Source organism: Ziziphus jujuba, chromosome 5, assembly GCF_031755915.1.
Source record: "Ziziphus jujuba cultivar Dongzao chromosome 5, ASM3175591v1".
Lineage (NCBI taxonomy): Eukaryota > Viridiplantae > Streptophyta > Magnoliopsida > Rosales > Rhamnaceae > Ziziphus > Ziziphus jujuba.
This window is the reverse complement of record NC_083383.1, coordinates 10,671,233-10,691,646: the sequence shown is the minus strand read 5'-3', so window position 1 is coordinate 10,691,646 and position 20,414 is coordinate 10,671,233. Positions and strand designations below refer to the sequence as shown.

The 20,414-nt window shown below is 36.2% G+C and overlaps 2 protein-coding genes and 1 long non-coding RNA gene across 15 annotated transcripts in view; 2 read left to right on the top strand and 1 right to left on the bottom strand.

Moving 5' to 3' along the window:
• Positions 1-7,304, top strand: part of LOC112490597 (uncharacterized) — a 36,761-nt gene extending 29,457 nt beyond the window's left edge. Inside the window, exon 2 of the long non-coding RNA XR_009638953.1 lies at positions 6,570-7,304. This is a non-coding gene — a long non-coding RNA (uncharacterized LOC112490597). The remainder of the gene's footprint in view (positions 1-6,569) is intronic.
• Positions 7,282-18,316, bottom strand: LOC107411171 (chaperone protein dnaJ 1, mitochondrial). 12 transcript variants are annotated; one of them, XM_060817152.1, is made up of 21 exons: positions 17,962-18,103; positions 17,781-17,880; positions 17,588-17,665; positions 17,112-17,203; positions 15,997-16,080; positions 15,162-15,200; positions 14,884-15,015; positions 14,746-14,787; positions 14,552-14,639; positions 13,722-13,786; positions 13,468-13,530; positions 13,313-13,385; positions 12,675-12,766; positions 11,573-11,644; positions 11,145-11,201; positions 10,443-10,491; positions 10,294-10,363; positions 9,413-9,505; positions 8,564-8,757; positions 7,599-7,772; positions 7,282-7,419 (listed from the first exon to the last, which is right to left on the bottom strand). In XM_060817152.1, the coding sequence occupies exons 1-19, from the start codon at positions 17,986-17,988 to the stop codon at positions 8,658-8,660; spliced, it is 1,416 nt and encodes a 471-aa protein (XP_060673135.1). In that variant the 5' UTR covers positions 17,989-18,103; the 3' UTR covers positions 7,282-7,419; positions 7,599-7,772; positions 8,564-8,657. The 12 variants fall into 12 exon arrangements, with proteins under 12 accessions (XP_060673135.1, XP_060673133.1, XP_060673141.1 ...); XM_060817150.1 differs by having other exon boundaries at positions 7,285-7,419; positions 7,595-7,772; XM_060817158.1 differs by lacking the exon at positions 7,282-7,419 and adding an exon at positions 18,180-18,316 and having other exon boundaries at positions 7,468-7,772; positions 17,962-18,015.
• LOC107411170 (pentatricopeptide repeat-containing protein At5g27460) lies at positions 18,296-20,411 on the top strand. Of its 2 annotated transcripts, XM_048475387.2 has the most exons (4): positions 18,296-18,436; positions 18,522-18,783; positions 18,882-19,945; positions 20,028-20,411. In XM_048475387.2, the coding sequence occupies exons 1-4, from the start codon at positions 18,402-18,404 to the stop codon at positions 20,053-20,055; spliced, it is 1,389 nt and encodes a 462-aa protein (XP_048331344.2). In that variant the 5' UTR covers positions 18,296-18,401; the 3' UTR covers positions 20,056-20,411. The 2 variants fall into 2 exon arrangements, with proteins under 2 accessions (XP_048331344.2, XP_024926450.2); XM_025070682.3 differs by having other exon boundaries at positions 18,882-20,411.
• Positions 20,412-20,414: the final 3 nt, after the last annotated feature.

Genomic DNA, 20,414 nt, shown 5'->3' with positions numbered 1-20,414 from the left:
TAATTAATCATAAAGTATTTTTCTCTTATCTCCATGTACTAATTTTTAGTAATAAATTACCCTAGCAAAAAGGAAGAAGAAAAAACTTAAAAGAAAAAAGAAGGTCTGAAAAGCAACTAAGATTTCTAATGCAGCTATAGTCTAAAGTGTGGTTTTAATAGAGCAACCCACAATTGTGGCCAATTATGATGCTACATGCAGAAGCAGATAAAGTGAAATATTGAAATGACTGGAGAGGAAGTAGTCAATTCACCCAAAATAGAAAAACAAGAAAGTGAAGTATAGAGGTGGAAGACTAGATAGAAGCGACGCAACAGACAGATTGTTATAAACCAATCAAAAGCAGCCCTTAGACTGTATATATACATATCATATTCATGTTATATTTAATTATTTCTTACCATACAATATATGTCTAAAAAATGTGCACAGAAAGTTGCAGACTATAATCTGAACATATAGGTTAAGTTGGACTACAACATGTCCACCACTTCTATATGAGTATGTCAACTAATGTAGCTACATCTCTTCCCCATACTGCTTGTGTTTAACCTGATTTGGTTATAAAAGCTCAGACCTACCGACACCTATATATGCTATACAAATCATTCACTTCATATTTATTTTATCTGTATACAAATCCAAAAAGAAATATAATTAGTTTCCTAAGGGTCAAGTACGTTTTTAAAAAAATTCTTCTTTTTAACCCATAAAAGTAGTTTTCTAGACAGAGTTTGAGTATCATGCACTAGTGAGATAACACCTTTAGCTTAAGGATTTAAACTTCGATCAGGGTAAAAATCCTTATATCCCTAAGTTGTAACAAATACATATATATACATATATTATGTTTTTTTATTACAAACTAACATTATTACAAACTAACATTATTCTTCATCAAATTCATTGATTTCCCTGCCTTCATCCTTTATTTATTTTCCATGCTCAGGGATGTCGATGGAACCGAAAAAAAAAAATTTATAAAAATTTTAAAAGAAATTTAAAAATATTAAAAACGATGTGTCGTCTGGGTGTCGTTAATCCCAGACGACATGTCGTTTAATCCATCTTCAACCCTTGTTCGGGTCGACCCGAACCCGCCTAAACCAGTCCCAATCCGATTCTTGACCCGGTTATTTCTTCCACCTCCGGCCACCGTTCAAGGCCAAACCGGTCCCATTTTTTTCCTCTCTTCATTTCCTACTAATATCCAATATCAATCTATCCTAAAACCTAGGTTATAATCACTTCCATACGAAAACCTAAATCTTCAAAAATTCTACATTTTTAACCGGTTCTAAACACTAAACACAAATCACAAGTTTCAATGTCTCATTGTACTAAATTTGTAAGTATTTAACGGTAAGGCAACAAATAAACACAAAAAATAAAAATAAAAACGCACACTCCATGGCAAGGCAACAAATAAACATAAAAACAAATCCACACAAAAACAAACCTACACCGGTCCCACGGCAACAAATAAACAAAAATATTCAACCAATCACCTCGGACAGTGCTGAGATGAGATGCACTTTTGTTTGACTTTTCCACGGCAACTTTGGTTTTTTGTATTTGTGTGTATTCGTGTAAAAACAACTCTGTTTAGAAAAAATTAATTTTTGTTTTGCTTAAAATATAATAGGATATGTAAGTAATTTTTTTTTTGTTTGAAGGTTACAATAGAGATTGAGGGGTAGAACAAAAAAGATATCAAGTGAGGGGACAAAAATCATTAACCTCGTCCCTATGAGGGTATTGGGCCAAATTCCCCTATGGTTTAATTCATAATTTGCAGAGGAATGTGGCCCAATATTCCTGTTTGAAAAACGATAATGAAAATTACCATCTCGCTTTCAATCTTTTTTTGTTTTACCCCTCTATATCTATTCTATCCTCAATGAAAATTAAAAATAACGTGAATGTCTTTTTTTTTTTTTTCGTCCAGCATTTCCATTCAATTTTTGTTTTTAATCAAACCCTAAGATCTTAAATTTCATCTTCTCCAACTTAATATCCCTCTCTCTTTTTTATTTGTTGTAGAAATAATGTATACTTTTATATTGGTTGCTTTGCAGTGTTAGAAACGCGTTTGCAATTTGTTACTCGTTTTTTGAACTTGTCGGCTTTGTTTTATAGATTTCATTTCAAATATTCTATGTTTTTTCTGGTATCTTGTTATTGGATTTTGGACGATTTACGTTTGTCTGTGTTTGGGTCTGATTCAAAAAGGTTCTGGGGTTGTCTCTTTTCCTCTTGATTTGATAGTTATTCTTTGATTTGTAAATTTTTTTTTTTAAAGAAATATATATAGAAAATATTCTTTTATTTCAGATTTTTAAAATCGAACTAGCTTATGTGTGTTTTTTCTTTAGTGAGTTGGGTTTGTATAAAAATGGAGTATAACGGAGATTAGAGCTGGTTTTACTTTGTCCTTCATCATGGGTTTGAGACATTTTCACATGATCATTCACCATAAGAAAACTCATTAATCGGAATTCGCATCCGAATATCATCGACTTACCCATTGCCACTGGTAATGTCGAAATACACCTCACTAGTACCCAGCAATGACTGATTCCTTAAAGCCAATATTAAATCCTCATGTGCAGCAGATTCCCTTACTGTTATGAGACCATCGTGATATTCACTCTAACAAAATGTAATAAACAATGAAAAAAAAAAAAGTTATAGAGAGTTGGTGAGAAGCAAAGGAATTGGAAGAGTGGTGAGAAGAAGAAGAAGAAGAACAAGGGGCAAGGAGTTTTACTTGCACGCCAACTAAAAAGAGCGATTGAAGAAGAAGAATAGTTTTTCATCTTGATTTTTCCTTTTAATTTTATATTAAAAAAGATAATTTTGGAATATTAAAAAATTAATGGGCAAAACAAAAAATATGTAAATGGGATGGGCAGTTTTCATCATGACCCGTAACATAGTGGTATTGGCCCAAATCCCCCTAATTTGTAATGCCCCAGTAGTTCAAGCCGAACTTTTTCCTTTTTTTTTTTTTTTTTGGGTAATTTGTAGTTCCAAGCCGAACTTACAGCGCCTTGTAGTAGTCATTCGCCTGTAATTGAGTTTGTAACAAAATACAAACATCAAATCTTTTATAATACCTTATCGGCCATATTCTATACTCCCAGCTTTAAAAAAAATGAAATTGAACTGTCTACGAATTCATGATTTATATGAATAAATCATATTTTACCCAATTTTCTTTTTCATCTAATAACTTATTTTATTTTTTTCCCGATATTATACATTTTTTGATCAGACTATATTATATATTTGCTTGTGTATATCCATGATTTTCCCAGCAGATATTGATCGTAAAGTATTATTATTATTATTATTATTATTATTATTATTATTATTATTATTATTCTCCTTTAGTAGCCTCGACAACTTGCCTGATGTGTATGAATTAATTCTTTATAGGCGGCTATGGCAGGAGAAGCAAAAAGATTTGGATTGGGGGAGACAAGTGTCACGGACTTATTTGTTTACCCTTCAAGCCGTGCGGCCTTAGTTGCTATTCCGACCCTTTGTCGCAACTAAGTAAGCCTTTTGCCCACTAAAGAGAAAGCTAAGCAAAGAAAGCTAGAGCACAAAGAGAGTTTGGGAGAATGAAAGTATATTACTTGAAAGAGAGCTTTACAAGTATAGATGAGATTTCTTGGATGGTTTGGCCAAATGAGGCCTCCACCTATTTATAGGCATACAAAGCTTAATCCTACGGCTATAATTGCTTTAATCCTACGGTGGAGAATGGTTCCCACCTACTTTCCCACCTACTTTACATAAAATATCTAAAGAAACATCTAGAATGGATATGTACATGGCTTGGCCCATTGTAAGGCCCAAAATAGGCCCAAAGTGGATTATAAGGCCCAAAATGGATTGCAAGGCCCAAAATGGAGAGAATGCTCACCAAGTGTTTGATGAAATGCTTCAACCGTGACATTCTCCCCCACCTATGCCGTCGACGTCCTCGTCGAGCTTGCTTCATGGAACCTCTTGATATGATCTTCAAATTGTCAAAGCGCGATAGCAGGTTCCCAACTTGCTTCGCTATCGGGAAGTCCTTTTTCGCGGGACGTGACACTCTCCCCCACCTAAACTCGCGACGCCCTCGTCGCGCCTTCTTCCTTGCCCGCCGAATGTGATCTTTGAGTTGCCGTTGTGTATCTTCGTGCTCCCCACTTACTTCACCATCCGGCAGGTCCTTCCCCTTCACCAAGTATTTGGTGTAGTTGGGTATGCCTTTATGTTGACCGACTCGACCCGCAGGTGTGGCTTCAACACTCTTGGCGGGTGAAGTCACTATCGTTGAGGGTGCCCCTTTTGAGTTACCTTTCGCTAGGGCCTCCATGCCCCCTTTCCTTACAATGGGAAGTGACTCTTCATAGCGTCGTGCCTTCCCGTCATGTACCTCGTTTTGTTGAGGTGATGGTTTGGCTAAGTTCCCTTCCTTAGCCTCTTCGTGGTTTCTCTTGTCGTCTCCACGACTTGAAGCCAATGCACGCAAGCTCCCTTAGTGCAACTCCTTTGGCACATGTTGTACCTTAGGAGATGTCTTGGCATGGTTTGAGGCATCCTCACTAGGCTTTTGGGCAGCAGCCAAGTTGATTTGCTTCTCCCTCTCAACTTGCAATGCTGACAAAACCTTGGCCTCCCGCTTGCTAGCTTGTTCCGTAGGCACCATGCACGTCGTTCCCCCATCCATGATGCATAACTTGCTTGCAAATGGGAGTGGGAAAGCCTTTACTCGGTTGAAGAAGTCCATACCAAGGACAACCTTGTAGTCATCCATGGACACAACCGTTAGATTCAATTGGCCCTCCCAATCCCCGATGGTGGTTTTCACACCTCTAGCTACTCCTTGGAACGGCTTCGCGTCGGAATTTACCGCCTTTACGAAGCCCCTTTCTTTGGTTGCCTCGATCCCAAGCCTTTGCGCCTCCTCCACCGATAGGAAATTATGTGAGGCACCCGTGTCCACCAACGCCTTGGTGGGCACCCCATTGAGTTTTGCCTCCACGAACACTAGGCCACTCTTCTTTGTCTCCTTAGGAGCAGCCTTGATAGTATTCAACAGCTGTGAGGAACCTATTTGTGTTTGCTCTTGAGTTTCCCTCTCTTCGAGCATGGCATTTAACGACTTCCTCTTTGGACAATCTCTTGCCCAATGGGGATCGTCGCATAGGAAGCAATTTCTCTTTGGCTTTAGTTCGGGCTTGGCTCCTTTCTTCCAATCTTTGCTAGGTAATGGTGGCCTTCTTTGATGTTCCTTGCTTTGGGGACTTTTATAGAACTTGTCTCCCCCACCTGTAGTATAATTATTCTCATCTAATTGAGCTTGCATAAGGGATAAGGTTTCAATTACCTTTGTTTGGAAAGCTTGGCTTTCATGACGCCACGCCTCGGTGTTGGCCTCGTTGGTGTCTTGCATGGTACCTCTAAGCTCCCCCACTTGGCCTTCCACTCGGCCATCGAGCTCCCCCATGCCTTGCTCCACACAATCAAGCCGCTCCAACATGTCGGCAACGGCCAACTCCACCTTGACCACCTTGGTCTCCATGGCGGTGAGAACGTCCTTCGACTTTGAACGCCCACGTCCCTTCCTTGCAGCTTCGGGGATGACCTCCCTTCCCCTTGCTTCTTCAATCACAACCTCTGATGAAGACATTTTGCTCTAGATGCTAGCTTTAACCTTGGCTCTGATACCACTTGTCACGGACTTATTTGTTTACCCTTCAAGCCGTGCGGCCTTAGTTGCTATTCCGACCCTTTGTCGCAACTAAGTAAGCCTTTTGCCCACTAAAGAGAAAGCTAAGCAAAGAAAGCTAGAGCACAAAGAGAGTTTGGGAGAATGAAAGTATATTACTTGAAAGAGAGCTTTACAAGTATAGATGAGATTTCTTGGATGGTTTGGCCAAATGAGGCCTCCACCTATTTATAGGCATACAAAGCTTAATCCTACGGCTATAATTGCTTTAATCCTACGGTGGAGAATGGTTCCCACCTACTTTCCCACCTACTTTACATAAAATATCTAAAGAAACATCTAGAATGGATATGTACATGGCTTGGCCCATTGTAAGGCCCAAAATAGGCCCAAAGTGGATTATAAGGCCCAAAATGGATTGCAAGGCCCAAAATGGAGAGAATGCTCACCAAGTGTTTGATGAAATGCTTCAACCGTGACATTATCCTACGGTGGAGAATGGTTCCCACCTACTTTCCCACCTACTTTACATAAAATATCTAAAGAAACATCTAGAATGGATATGCACATGGCTTGGCCCATTGTAAGGCCCAAAATAGGCCCAAAGTGGATTATAAGGCCCAAAATGGATTGCAAGGCCCAAAATGGAGAGAATGCTCACCAAGTGTTTGATGAAATGCTTCAACCGTGACATTCTCCCCCACCTATGCCGTCGACGTCCTCGTCGAGCTTGCTTCATGGAACCTCTTGATATGATCTTCAAATTGTCAAAGCGCGATAGCAGGTTCCCAACTTGCTTCGCTATCGGGAAGTCCTTTTTCGCGGGACGTGACACAAGGTACGCTGTGATGCTTGTATGGACTACAATACAGGCAAGCTTTCTTCTCGGAATCAATAGGAGTTATCTTCTGTGCCTCATCTTAGCTATCCGGTATCTTAATTGCGGTTCCACTATCAGTTACAGAGATATTGGTGGTTAATTTCTACAAGGAAAGTTTCAAACCAGAGACAGGTGTGTTTCTTGTACTCTCTCTATTGTGATGTGCGTCATATTTGTATGGTGAAATGAAGGAGAACAAGAAGACAGCAAAACCCAGAAACAGAAATTACTCAAATTCTTGATCCATGATAGCAACGTGCATTTCTTTGATATTTACCATATAGGAATCCGGATTGTGAATGTGCGAGCATAGCTGTTACACCATCGTTGAGCTAATAATGTAATGTAGGGAACTTGTTCTGCTATTTGATACGGTTAAAGGAGCAATGGATTCCAGCTTGCATTCGTTGTCAATTTTTTGTTTTACGCTTTAATGTAATTAAGGGCTAAAAGAAATTATTATTATTTTTTTTTCAATCAAAAAAGACAACCAAGGAGTCTCATCTGGTTAGACTTCAAAAATATTGTACCCTAGCTTTTTCATTTGATGTCCACCATGATCGCAGTTACACCCTTCTAATCCATCATGATAATTTTTGTTTAGCTGGATATTCTTTTCTTTTTGCTGAAACATGACAAACAGAATAATTTACCCCAAAAAAAAAAAAAAAAAAAAAAAAAAAAAAAGAATAATCCTTTTAACAAATAATTGTCCTTTCTCCAAACCAAATTTAACACTATAAGGAACCACAAATTAAAGTCATCCGAGGTGATCCGGAGAGCTACCATTAAGCCTTGTTTCTTTACCCTAAAACAGAGAGAGAGAGAGAGAGAGAGAGAGAGAGAGTCATGTAAGTAATTGAATGTTTTGTTTCGTTTGCTATTACTCCCATCTTGTTTTTGGTAGAAAAATGCGTCTCCCCAGATATAAGGAATTGTTAACGCCAAAAAAAAAAAAAAAAGACCAGCAAAGTATATCTGACCTACATCCAGAAAAGAATGTTATTACATGCATCCCCAAGTCCTAAAGCAGTTTGACTTGCACAGTTGAGTCGAGTAATAGAATGTGAAGATAAAGGATCGGGCGGTAGGCAGTTATCGTAATTTTAGTATATTGCATAATCTGGTAGGCTGCATAAAAGCATTGATGTTGGCCGTAACCTGCAAGTACAGCATCAGTTGTCAGTGAAATCATTTTCTCATGGAGAAACAACAACCCAAAAAAAAAAAAAAAAAAAAAAAAAAAAAAAAACAAAGAGGTAAATAAAAGTGACTCTGTGCACTTGATCTCTCTTGTTTGGTTAGAGCAGTGACCTCCTCTATCTCTACTATATCTGGTACTGTTTGATGGTTGGCAAGCAGTGCGGGAATGTAATTTTCTCTTTTCAAGTAGAGGTCTAATTCAACCACAATCACAACTGGCTAAAAACAAGGTAGATTATTATGTGATTATCAAGCATAGGGTAGACCTAACAAAAGAATATTTAAAATTGTTTTAAATTGAAAATTTTATAGTTTCATTGTACAAGACCTGTCAAATACAATCAAAACTACAACTTCTACTAGCTTACTAATTTTCAGTGGAACTTCAATGAAGAATGACAAATTATCAAAAATGCTTTAGCAACAAAATTCTTTAAATGTCTTTTGATTCCTCTGGGGAAGAAGAGCACTCTTCATGCACTCTTCATCTGAAACATTTCACCAAAGGCAATAGCTCTAAAAAAACTCAAGGCAAAGGTGCAAGTCAGGTGATTGAACAGAAATTATCTTCAATTCATTATATTGGAAAAAGAACCTTTTTTCTGCACACAAAATCACGGGCAAACAAACACAGGACTAAACTAAAACCAAAAAGATAAACAATTCTCCAGCAAACATCGGAATTCCTGCTAATGAATTAAAAAAGCAGGGAAATTACTGATGATTATGAACGAGGATCGATGACTTACCTTATTAGAACTCCCGAGGATGATAAATAAAGTATCCCGTTACCATTGATAATTGGTCCAGGTATCTCCATCAAAATTACCTCGACCAGCATTCTCAGCCCATGGTTTTGCTCAGGAAAAGAAGAATCAATACAAATATAGATAGTTCAAGCACAAACTTTGGATCTGTAAAGCGTTCGAATAGTTGCTGCAACCTGTAAGTTCAACCAGTACATATCTGCTGATAAAGCCTGTTATTCATTTAAACATTTTCATTACAATAAGAAGAGTAACTAAATGATCCATTGACATCCAGTCAAAGATTTACCCTACTGATATATGCTGGAGATGCAAGCAAAGTGCCATGAAGCATTGCCAGTGGTAACATCCTGACTCCAGATTTTCTAAAACTAGTCTATCCATATATAAGACCTTCTAGTCCAAAACAGCATACTGAAATTCTATGACGTCAGAGACTGATCAGTACAAATTCATGAATGCAACAAAAAGAGAAAGGTTCACATGGACTGTTCTCCTAAAGTAATAATGAACCTCAAACAAATATTCATTCATTCTTCCAAAAAACCACACAGGCTCCTTAAGAAAAATAACACACCTAACAGAGTATATTTTCTCCTCTCATATCACATAGCAACATTAAGGATGCAAACTTGAAGAACCAAAAATAAAAAATAAAAAATAAAAAAAAGCAGCAAAAATAACTAAATTAGTCTTTACAAGAAGCAATCTTCTAGGATTCATGAGACAGTGAGTCACATGATCCCAAAGACACATGTATAATGTAAATGAACCTTGCTAAAGTAGTTATTACAAATATTACCAGACAAAAACAGAGGGATGAAATCTTACCAATTTACTCCATTTGAACTATTGTGTCCATCAATTATTTCTTCCTTTGCAAATTCTTCCAGGATGGCACGCTGGCGTTCGTTTATAGCACTGCTGAAGGAATAAAAGGAAACATAAACAAAGATAAACCCATTCAAACTCACAAGCGCAAGATTCAGACAGAACAGAAAAGCAAAGGTGACCAAAAATTTTAGCTCTTCAGAGTAACAAAGACAGACTAAATATTCTTGTGCTCATGTCAGGAAAAATGGCTGACATAATCAGCAGCCACATTAGGGAGAAAAAATTCCAGCAGCCATACAGCATTGGCAAACCTAACGTACATTTCTTGTTCCCATGTCTAATAACGGGGCTAATGAAGCAGAGCACAATACTAGCAAACCCCATTAAGACAATTCATTAATAGAGTGAGATCAAATGGCATTATTTAAACTATGCACTAAGTTTTCATGCAATTCAAATATGGTTGACAAACTTTTCCATAACCATTTCAACTGCAAACTAATAACTGAGCAAGTTTCTTATTAACTACTCCTGAAAATTATCCAACTTGTTTTTTAACCTTATAAGAACCTAGATGCTATGTTTAACTGTCAGTAGTACCCCAAAGTCAATTCTTTGACTAGTTATCAACAAATAGTTCAGTAGAGATGAATCTGAGTTCTTCTTTCTTTGGCCAAATATTTGTTAAAATTTTTACAACATGACAAAATAAGAGAAAAAAATGATCCAGTCATCAAATTTATCTGTGAGTTAAGACATATTGGGTAAAGATAATCAAATAGAAATAGTTAAACAAATATAGCTATATGTTGTTCCCAAAAAATAAATAAAAAAAAGCTATAGACATTTTGAAATTAATGGTAAGGAAGATAGCTTACGTGGGGAAGTTGACACGGAAGCGCACATATTGATCTCCATGGTCAAGAAGAAAACCATGCTTTGGTAGTCCTGCAGCAATATACATGGTTAACCATAATTTGAGAAAGGTAGTAAGCATTCAGGTGGGGCAAGAGTATGCTTCAGCAACCTTTGCCTCTTAGTACCAGAAGTTGTCCAGGTTGAACTCCCTTGGGTATCTGAGAGGTTAATCATATACAAGTAGAGGGTTACTATCAAACCGGATTCAAGTAAACTAAATTTTATAGAATAATATTTAAGCAATTATAGAAGAATATTGAATTGGGATGATTTAGTTGTGTTTGCTTATAGATAGCCCTAAAGACAGACATCTTTGATCATTGAATATCTCAGGTATCATTCTTTTTTGGTTTCTCCCTCTTTCTCTCATCCTCTCTATCTTTCACTCTCTTCCTCCTCCCCTTTCTCTCTGTCTTTCACTCTCCTCTCTTCTTCTCCTCTTTCTCTTTCCAGGTCCAGCATCAAAAACTAGATTCCTAATAATTGGAAGCTTAATGCTTTTTGCTGATTGGTTCCATTATCCCAAAGCTGCTTCTGAATTGGCTTGGTAATGATTGGAAAAGGGAAAAATCAATTTCATTTTCTAAAAGCACCTGCAGTGGACAAGGGGGAAAGGGACTCCAGGGCTGCAAGAATTTTTCACATTGTGTCTTCAAGATGTTTATGTACAGCTCATATCGAAATTCTTTATTTCAGAAAATTCGTTGCAACTTTGTATCAGAAAATTTAACCTATTTCTCAATAGAAAACAAAAGGAGGGACTTATCATCGTCCAAGACTATTAAATATTAGAATAAAGTCAACTTCTTACTTTTACTTGTGTCTTCCCAGACAAAGTAGGTACCTCAACCTTACCACCAAGGATAGCCTGAAATAAAATTGAAACCTCAATGGATTAAAAAAACTACTTCAGTCATGCAAGCTGATATGTAACTTTAATGTAGATAAGGTGTATCAAATACGATATATTACACAAATTAAAAAGAATTAAAAATCAATAGCAGTATTTTAATGAAGGGCTGAAGAGTTAATATATACAGGGAATTGATGGGGTAGGAGGAGAAGAGCTAGTACTTGATCTTGAAACAAGAATCACAATATAAACTAGGCATGGTGTTAAAACACAATTCTTCAGCAAGGCCACACAGTTCACAAAAGGGGCAAAAGCATCCAATACATAAGATTTTATCTTGTCATATGTGAAAAATAATAAACGTCCGTTATCTGCATTAATCTTACTTGTGTAAAGCTAATATTAGAATCCACGTAAACATCTGCCCCTTCTCTAGCAAAAGTTGGATCTTCAGCAACCTATAATGCCAAAATAAAGAAAAGTTACAAGCGCATAGCAACATAAGCCCTTAAGTGGGCATGTACTTTTAAAAAACAAAAAAAGAATTAGTTCCCAAAAAAAAAAAATTTATCCCTTAAATTAATAGTTTTATTATTATTTTCTATATTCAATAGTTTTGAGTTTTTATAAACCAAAAAAACAGTTTTTTTAGTGCATGGGCAAAAAAGCTCTAAATTTTTCTATCATACTAGTTTCTATTCAAACAAGACACCAGGGTACAAGTATTATCGTAATCAAGTTCAGATATTACCATAAACGTGTGATTGAAATAACAGCTATCCAACTAACAGATTAACAAGTTTTATCTTTCTTCTGCCTTTTATTTCAGGACACAGGATTGAAATGAACGGACAGAAACAATCAACAATGTTAAGAGCACTAAACATAGAACTCAATAGTTTTTATGATGCTGGGTTCATAGCAAAGAGTTCCTTGGATGGTGACAGGAGAGACAAGGTCCAAATTCTGCACCACCATGATCACTTGTCCAGAAAGCAAGTGGAAATGTAAATGGGAATCTGGTTATCAAAGTGGAAAGGTCATTTTTCTGTATGTAGTCTACGTGAAGCCCCAAGACATTTCAGGGCTCCTTACTTCTCCACATCCATAAGGAGGTAAGAAAAATATATACACGCACAAATAGAGGGAGAGGGGGAGAGAGAGAAAGCTCCAAGTCAACAAAGAATGAAGCCAATTGCTGACATATATGATACGCTGATGATCAGAATTTCTGAAGCCATCTAAAAACAAGGTTTAAAGATAAAAGGCCCAGTCCATCTTCTTCCCTTTTTTCTCTCTTGTTGGGAGAGGGGGAGGGGCAGGATACATTCATTATCTCATACCACCTTAATATTAACGGCAACAACCATGAATATTAATTAATTCTTCACTATTGAAATTAAAAAATCAGATAACCTTACTGCTATAAATGTCAAACTCCAGCAAACAACCTTATAAGGAGAAAACTAAGAAAGAGTAGAATCGTGCCTTTAGTTTAATGTATAAGCATCCAGATTGGCTTCCTAGTCTGCCAGTATTTCCAGCGTCTGGTACACGTATTGTATCTCCAGAATCGACACCTGATCCATATTTATTTACAAAAATATAATAACAATAATAATAAATAAAATAAACAAATATATAAAATAAAATAAGTGTCATAGATACCATTTAAAGTTATATAATGTCTTAAAGGTTATAAACATAGCAATTACTCAAATATCTCCCCTCTTTTTTGCCCTATAAGACACCTGCTATATTCTCTTTTATTTTATGAGCAAGGGAACAAGAACCGTCACTTTTCAATTCCCAAACAGCTACCATGATGGACAAACAAAGACTATGGCATGCCTTTCTTATAACAAAGACTGATAAATAGCAAATGTAATCAAATAGAAAAACATTATGAAGCACTTTGCAACCCGGAAAAATTTACCCGATGCCATATAACAAAGCAACTCTTAACTTCTGAGCAAGTCACATTAAACTCGTAAACCTTGTCCTTTGTAAAAGGTTATTAAACAAGAGAATTTTTTAAGAAGGACGACAAATTCGCAACACAAAATCCAAGAAAGACAACTCCTTCCACTACTTCATTGGACCAGAGAGAAACTTTTGTAACCAACCTGCTGGTATTGTAACTTTGACATCTTTAACACCTTCAACCACCCCTGAACCTCTGCATGACATACAAAGTTCCTGAAAGTGATAATTAAAGACCAATAATGATATCTATGATAAATCAAACTCAACAGGAATTTAGCTAGAAGTCATGTTAAACCTTGATTATTTGGCCTGATCCTTTGCAAGTACTGCATGTTGTTGTAAATGGAGGAATTGTTACCTGGTGGAAGACTCAAACAAAATCAGGCAAAGATTTCCATTTTGTTTTTTTTTCAAGAATTTGATAAATTTTTCACTGCTGAAGCAGCAGGAAAAAATTTAAAAAAAAAAAAAAGGAGAACTCATCCTCAGAAAGTGACTCCTTCAGGAGTATCCACAAATCATCATCAATTATATCTTCAAAGCACTTACTCTCCCAATACCTCGGCAAGTAGGACAAACTTTTCTCTTGGCATCTAACGGATACCCACGCCCATCTGCATCATTACATGGGCATAGATCAAGAGCAACACAAATCATTTAAAACCAGAAAAGCGTAGTCAAATCAAATTGTAATAAGAAACAAGAATCAGATAAGAAACCTTATTCATGCTAAACTATTCATTTTATATATCCAAATATCCGACTATCAACAATACTTAACAACAAAACTTACATTTTATATATACAAATATCCGACTATCAACAATACTTAACAACAAAACTTACATTGTAACCAACCTGAAAAGATTGTCTTGCCTACTTCCTATCATCATTGTTACAATATTAACATAAGTGTTTGCTTAATGTCCATCTAATTGTTTTTTCTCATTCAAACTTCACATATTGCCATCATAAAAGATTCGGATATAAGTTTCTCCATCGTGTCTCAGACCTTCAACCTTAATATATTCTTCTTGAAATGAATGAATCTCATCCATCAAGTTTGATTACAGAATAATTACCATCATCAGCTGTTACATATTAGATGAAGGTAAACAGGAAAAGCATTTAGAAAGTGGCACCCTGGAACTCTCCTGCAACAAGGTGTATTTAAAAACTTCCCACAATTTCTGTGTAACCAAATCTACAAGGTTCAGGAGGAAATTTTATATATATATATATATATATTATATGAAAACAATATATATATATATATATATATATATCTTTTTTTGGGTTGGGGACGCTTATAAAATTATGTTGCAAAGATTTTTCTCAAGAGGAGGAGATATTGTTAAGAATATATTAGATCTACTTACAGCAAGAATCACAAGGAACATATGCATCAAAAGATAAAACCCTTGTGCATCCTTGAACGGCTTCGGAAAACGAAAGAGTCAATTCCACCTGTGAAAATCCATATAACATATAGCTTACGCATTTTGTGCTGGAGATACAGAAGACCAGCATCATATGGCATTTAGAAGGACAAAATTAAAAATCAAGTGCTAACCTTAATATCAGAAGCAGGACGGACAAATTCATCTTCAAAAATCTGTGGAAGAAATGACAGTTAGTTAATGAAGATTACAGAGTTTTAATAAGTAATAAATCATATAAAGAAGAAAGATAAAAGAAGATATAAAAGTACCTCCGAGAATACTGTTTTAAATGTCTCAGAGAAATGGGCTTGATTAAATCCAAACCCTGTTTGATGATGATATCCAAACCCCTTCGCATCACCAGCATCATGTTCTACATTTTCTGAGCCAGTCGCTCGTGTCTTCATTGGACACAAACATTTAGGAAAAAATACATTTAAATCAATTAGATTTGCGAGGAGGGAGAGTTTTTTAATGGAGAACTTTCAAAGAGACCAAGAAAAGCAACTAAACAACAACATAGCAGGGAGGGGAGAGAGAGTTTTACCTTGTCATACTGCGCCCTCTTTTCAGAATCTCGCAATGTCTGAATTTCAAGAAAATGAATGAAAAACTATATATTAAGCTACAAAAGAAATGCAAATCTATGCACATGCAAATAAGTATGCAAGGGTTGCCATCTCAACTATGTACCAGTGCTCAAATAAAACCATGATAAGAAAAAATAAGATGATGTGATTCTAAAGATTTATGAACTTAAACACTAAAACATCATCAAATATTTCAAAAATATTTGACATGTCAGAAAATAAACCAAGGACTAAGGCCACCTTAAAATATGTCATAATTTTAACTATGCGAATAGCTTTTTAAAAATGTTTACATGACATCATTTAGAAAAGTAAATTATAGAAATTCAACTATATAACGTTACTCTTCTCTCCCTTTTTTTTCCATTTTATTTATACAAAATGCATAAACGTAATATATAAATTTGAGAATAGTCAACCATCTTAGTTCTTTCTATTATATATTGATGGAAAAATGAAAAGTTTAAATTGATTGTAACATAGCTTTTAAAGGTGTAATAACAAAACATAGCTTTTAAAGGTGTAATAACAAAACCAAAGGGCACGAGGATCATATATGGATTAACTTATTAATTTATTTTCTTTGTAATTTTTATTTTTTTTTATTATGTAGATTTAATTACGCATAATAACATTATTTATACGGCACATCTTTTAAAAACTTTCAACAGAAAAATTCTTTTGGAATTTAAATCTAAATTTATGGTCTACAACACAAATTAAATAAATAAAATAAAACCTCATACACAAGAAAGAACACCAATAAGTTTCAGACAAACTACAGATACAAACCTCGTAGGCATCTCTTATCTCCTGAAATCTTCTTTTTGAAAAAGGATCATTTTTATTTGCATCTGGATGATACTTCTTTGCAAGCTGAAAAGAAAATTTACATCAACCACTTGAATGGAGGAAAATAGCACATTTGCTGGGTTAGGGCTTGAGAACAGCGATATTACTCCATATATAAGTTTCAGTAATTTTCAACAGTGTACATAATTCAGCATATTCATGGTCAGATCATAATTCATAATTATCTTGAAAATTGAAAGATTTGTTACTTGTTAATACATAACAAGTCATTCAAATTTCCACATAAAACAATACAAGCTAAACTGTCCTAAAAACATGTATCATAAGTCCCACCAACATACTCCACACACCCTATCATGCCTTTGATTTTAACTACATATCTGAGACCCAAAAAGGGGTTCTGTGACTGGCCCAGTATAAGGTATCTCAAAATGGAGAGTAAGGGGAAAGAAAGCTAATGAAAGCAAACAGCATACCATTATGGTAGAATATGTATAATAATATAATATATTAATGTTATATTTATACATATAAAATGTAAAATGTATAACAAAATATATTACAGTAATTATGAGTATAAAAACATATCATCTCTCTTATTCAAATCATTGAAAATATCTTCCCTGACAAAGAAATCTAAAAGAAAAATATAGATGCAAATAAATTGCAAGCATAAGGACATGAAACCAATATGAAAGGTTTAGAAAACAATACCTCCCACTAATTACAATGGAAGCTTTTCATTAAAATATTTTCATTTGTTTTCAATAATATTGCTTCTGCTTCCTATGGAACTATATTCCTGTTAGAAAATCCTTACCAAACCACACCCTACCAACATTTTGAAATACAAAGTAACTTCACATTTCTTTATCACGTGATTATTGTTAACATAGAAGTGCAATTAGTGAAAAACAGGCAGCTTAGCATAATAAACAGTTAAAGGTAAACCTTACATGTTGTATGAAGGCTAATTCTGACAAGCAATAATAAGGAATCACAAACTCAGACAGGCACAAATATGCAAACAATTTGAAAGTAAAATAATATTGGACATAAACATCTAATACAAGATTCGCATTTTATATACTCACAGCATGAAAAGCCTTTTTAATCTCATCTCGACTGGCATTCTGAGGAACACCTAGAATCTCATAATAATCTTTCGAAGGGGAGCAATAGAACCCTACAAATAAAAACGCAAATAAACAAACTTGATAAGCATACAATAGGTTCCTCAATAGTGCACACTGTTAAACCTAACGCTTCCTAATAATTGATAAATTTTTAAGGAACTGTGTCTAGCCCAAGCATAATTAATGTCAACTTATATTTTTTAATCCATCTCATTTTGAAATTTTTCTCTCTTTGATATGAATTTTTAGAATCTATATGATATAAAAATTAATAAATAACCAAATCCTTATAGTTCCTCACCATAAAACTAAACTTAAATAAACTTCATTTCCAGATTCATATGAGCATCATACACAAGAAAGAGAGCTAAATGAAAGTCATGAAACATATCAACCAAATTGTCTGTCACATTAGGCGAAGGAAGAGGTGAGACCTGAGGCATGGAAATAACGTCTTCCCAACGAGGTAGCCAAATTTGCAGGTCCTCCATTCACAGAACAACATTGCAAAGCTGAATAGAGAAGAATTTGTGACAGAGCATTCAAAATTTCTTACACGCAAACATTAATTTCTCAATCAGTAATTAGAGCAGAACAATTCCTTAGTGAAATGACCTATTAGTTTACCTGGTCCACGAAACAACAACTGGTGCAATGAGCAAACTCCACCGAGTCCTAGTTCAGTGCGAGACTCGGCAGCCATGGACGACCACAAATATCGCCGACACTGCATCAAAACACATTAGCAAAATAAATCAAAGGCCGATAGCATCCAAAAATGGCGAGTTGCTGATATCCATTGGCTTACCAGGCGTAGCCAGCTGAATTTGCTCATTTCCAAGAGAAAAGTCTACTTCTACTCCTGGTCAAGTTACGGTGAGAATGGAATGAGAGTGGTTAATCAAGGTTAAAGCTGAGAAATTCCGACAAATAAAAAAAAAAGAGAATCGTATTGAGGAAGAAAATGAAAGAATCGAGAAGCTTAAGAACCAGGACGGTTTTGAATGATCCGTTTTTCCACCGGACCTTTTGGGTCGGGTCGTCGTTGAAAAGGGTTTTGGCATCGGCGATGCGTGAGGGTTCAGTTTGGAGCTCAAGAAAGTGGGACGTCGTCGTTTATAGTTGTGTTTGTATTTGTATATTATTACATGCCTAAAAGTTAATAATAAATAATACTAATAAAAAAATTAGGAAAGTATTCGACGAAGTAGGAAAAACGCGTCGGAAACGGCATTGAATGGACGGACTATGGCAATCCAGTCGTTCTTCGGCGGTCTCAGACGGTAAGCCCACGACGATTTACTTTTGTCACTTTTTCTCGAAATCAAAATATCGTCATTAATTCCTTACACTGAAAATAAAACGCAGCTTCAAGCATCAATTGGAAGCGACAAGTCGTCTGCCGAGGCCCATGTGCTCGCACCGACCGTCAATTGGTGCGTGCGGTGAACCATCGGTCAAGACCAAGGACGACCTTAAGACCAAGATATTGAGGCTCAAATATCCCAGACGCAATGCCACTACCGTGATTCAGAATTGGGTCGACCAAGGATATAAAGTTTCATTTCCCGAGCTACGTCGCATTGCCCGCCAACTGTTTGAGATTAAGCGCCATAACCACGCTCTGGAGGTCCGTCATTGTTAATTAAGTATATGTCTTTCTATTGCTTTTAGCATTCATTCTCATCTCAAAGTAATTTTAGTATCTGGGTCGGGGTTAATATACAGATATTGAAATGGATGGAGACCCAAAGCAGTTTCCGAATGTTGCCGGCCGACTATAACATTAGGCTGGCGTTGACCATCGAAGTCAATGGGTTGACGGAGGCTGAAGAGTATTTTATGATGCATTTGCCAAATACGGCGTCGCGGAAAGCTGCATTTCTTCCTCTTCTTCGCGGGTATGTTAAGGAAAGAAACACTGAAAAAGCTGAGGCGCTAATGGTGAGGCTGAGTGGGATGGGGCTGATTGTGAATCCTCATCCTTGTAATGAGATGATGAAGTTGTACATGGCCACTTCTCAGTTTGAGAAAGTAGGCCTCGTTATACAGCAAATGAAGAGAAACAGAATACCCCTTAATGTCCTTTCCTACAATCTTTGGATGAGTGCCTGTGGGCAGTTATCTGGGGTCGCCTCCATGGAAATGGTTTACAAAGAAATGGTGAGGGATGATAATGCTGTGGTGGGATGGAGTACACTTTCAACTTTAGCAAATGTTTATATAAAAGCGGGGCTTTTTGAAAAAGCTAGTTTGGCACTAAGAAGCGCTGAGAAGAAGCTTTCAAATTGTAACCGCCTTGGTTATTTCTTTCTTATTACTCTTTATGCTTCTTTAAACAACAAGGAGGAAGTTCTTCGACTTTGGAAAGCCAGCAAAGCTGTGGGTGGGAGAATCACTTGTGCTAATTACATGTGTATACTCTCATGCTTGGTGAAGCTTGGTGATATTGGGGAAGCTGAGAGAATTTTTTCAGAATGGGAATCCGGTTGTGGTAAGTATGATGTTAGAGTGTCGAATGTTCTTCTGGGCGCTTACATGAGGAATGGAATGATAGACAAAGCTGAGTCATTACATCTTCACACATTGGAGAGAGGTGGGTGTCCAAATTACAAGACATGGGAAATCCTCATGGAGGGATGGGTGGAAAGCCAAAACATGGACAAAGCCATCAATGCCATGAAGAAAGGGTTTTCTATGTTAAAACACTGTGATTGGAGACCATCACATGGTATTGTAATGTCCATTGCTGACTACTTTGAGAAGCGAGGAAATGTTAAGGATGCATTTCGGTATGTTAAAACCATCCATGATTTGGGTTTTGCAAGTTTGCCATTGTACAAATTGTTGCTCAGAATGCTTCTTTCCGACCAGAGACCGGCTTCTGGCATCCTCAAAATGATAGAGGAGGATAAAGTTGAAATGGACGATGAGACGCGTGCCCTTATCCAGGCCTTCAATGTTTAAACAAAGTTGGTGAGGAAATGCTAAGTTTTAATGCCTTCCTTGTGGAGACTTTGGGTGGAATACATCAAGTCTTTCTTGTTTATTTGTCAATATTATCATAAGGGGACGAAATGACATAAAATACATAATAGCTTATGCAATACATCAAAGAGTGCACTTGTTTCAGGAAGTTGGTTGCATGTCATTTCAACTGAGATGAAAGCTTGATCCTGAAGTTATTCTTATTTGAATGGAAACAATTATGTGCAACAAATTTGAGCAGATTATATAAGATGGCCGTTCCATTAGTCATCC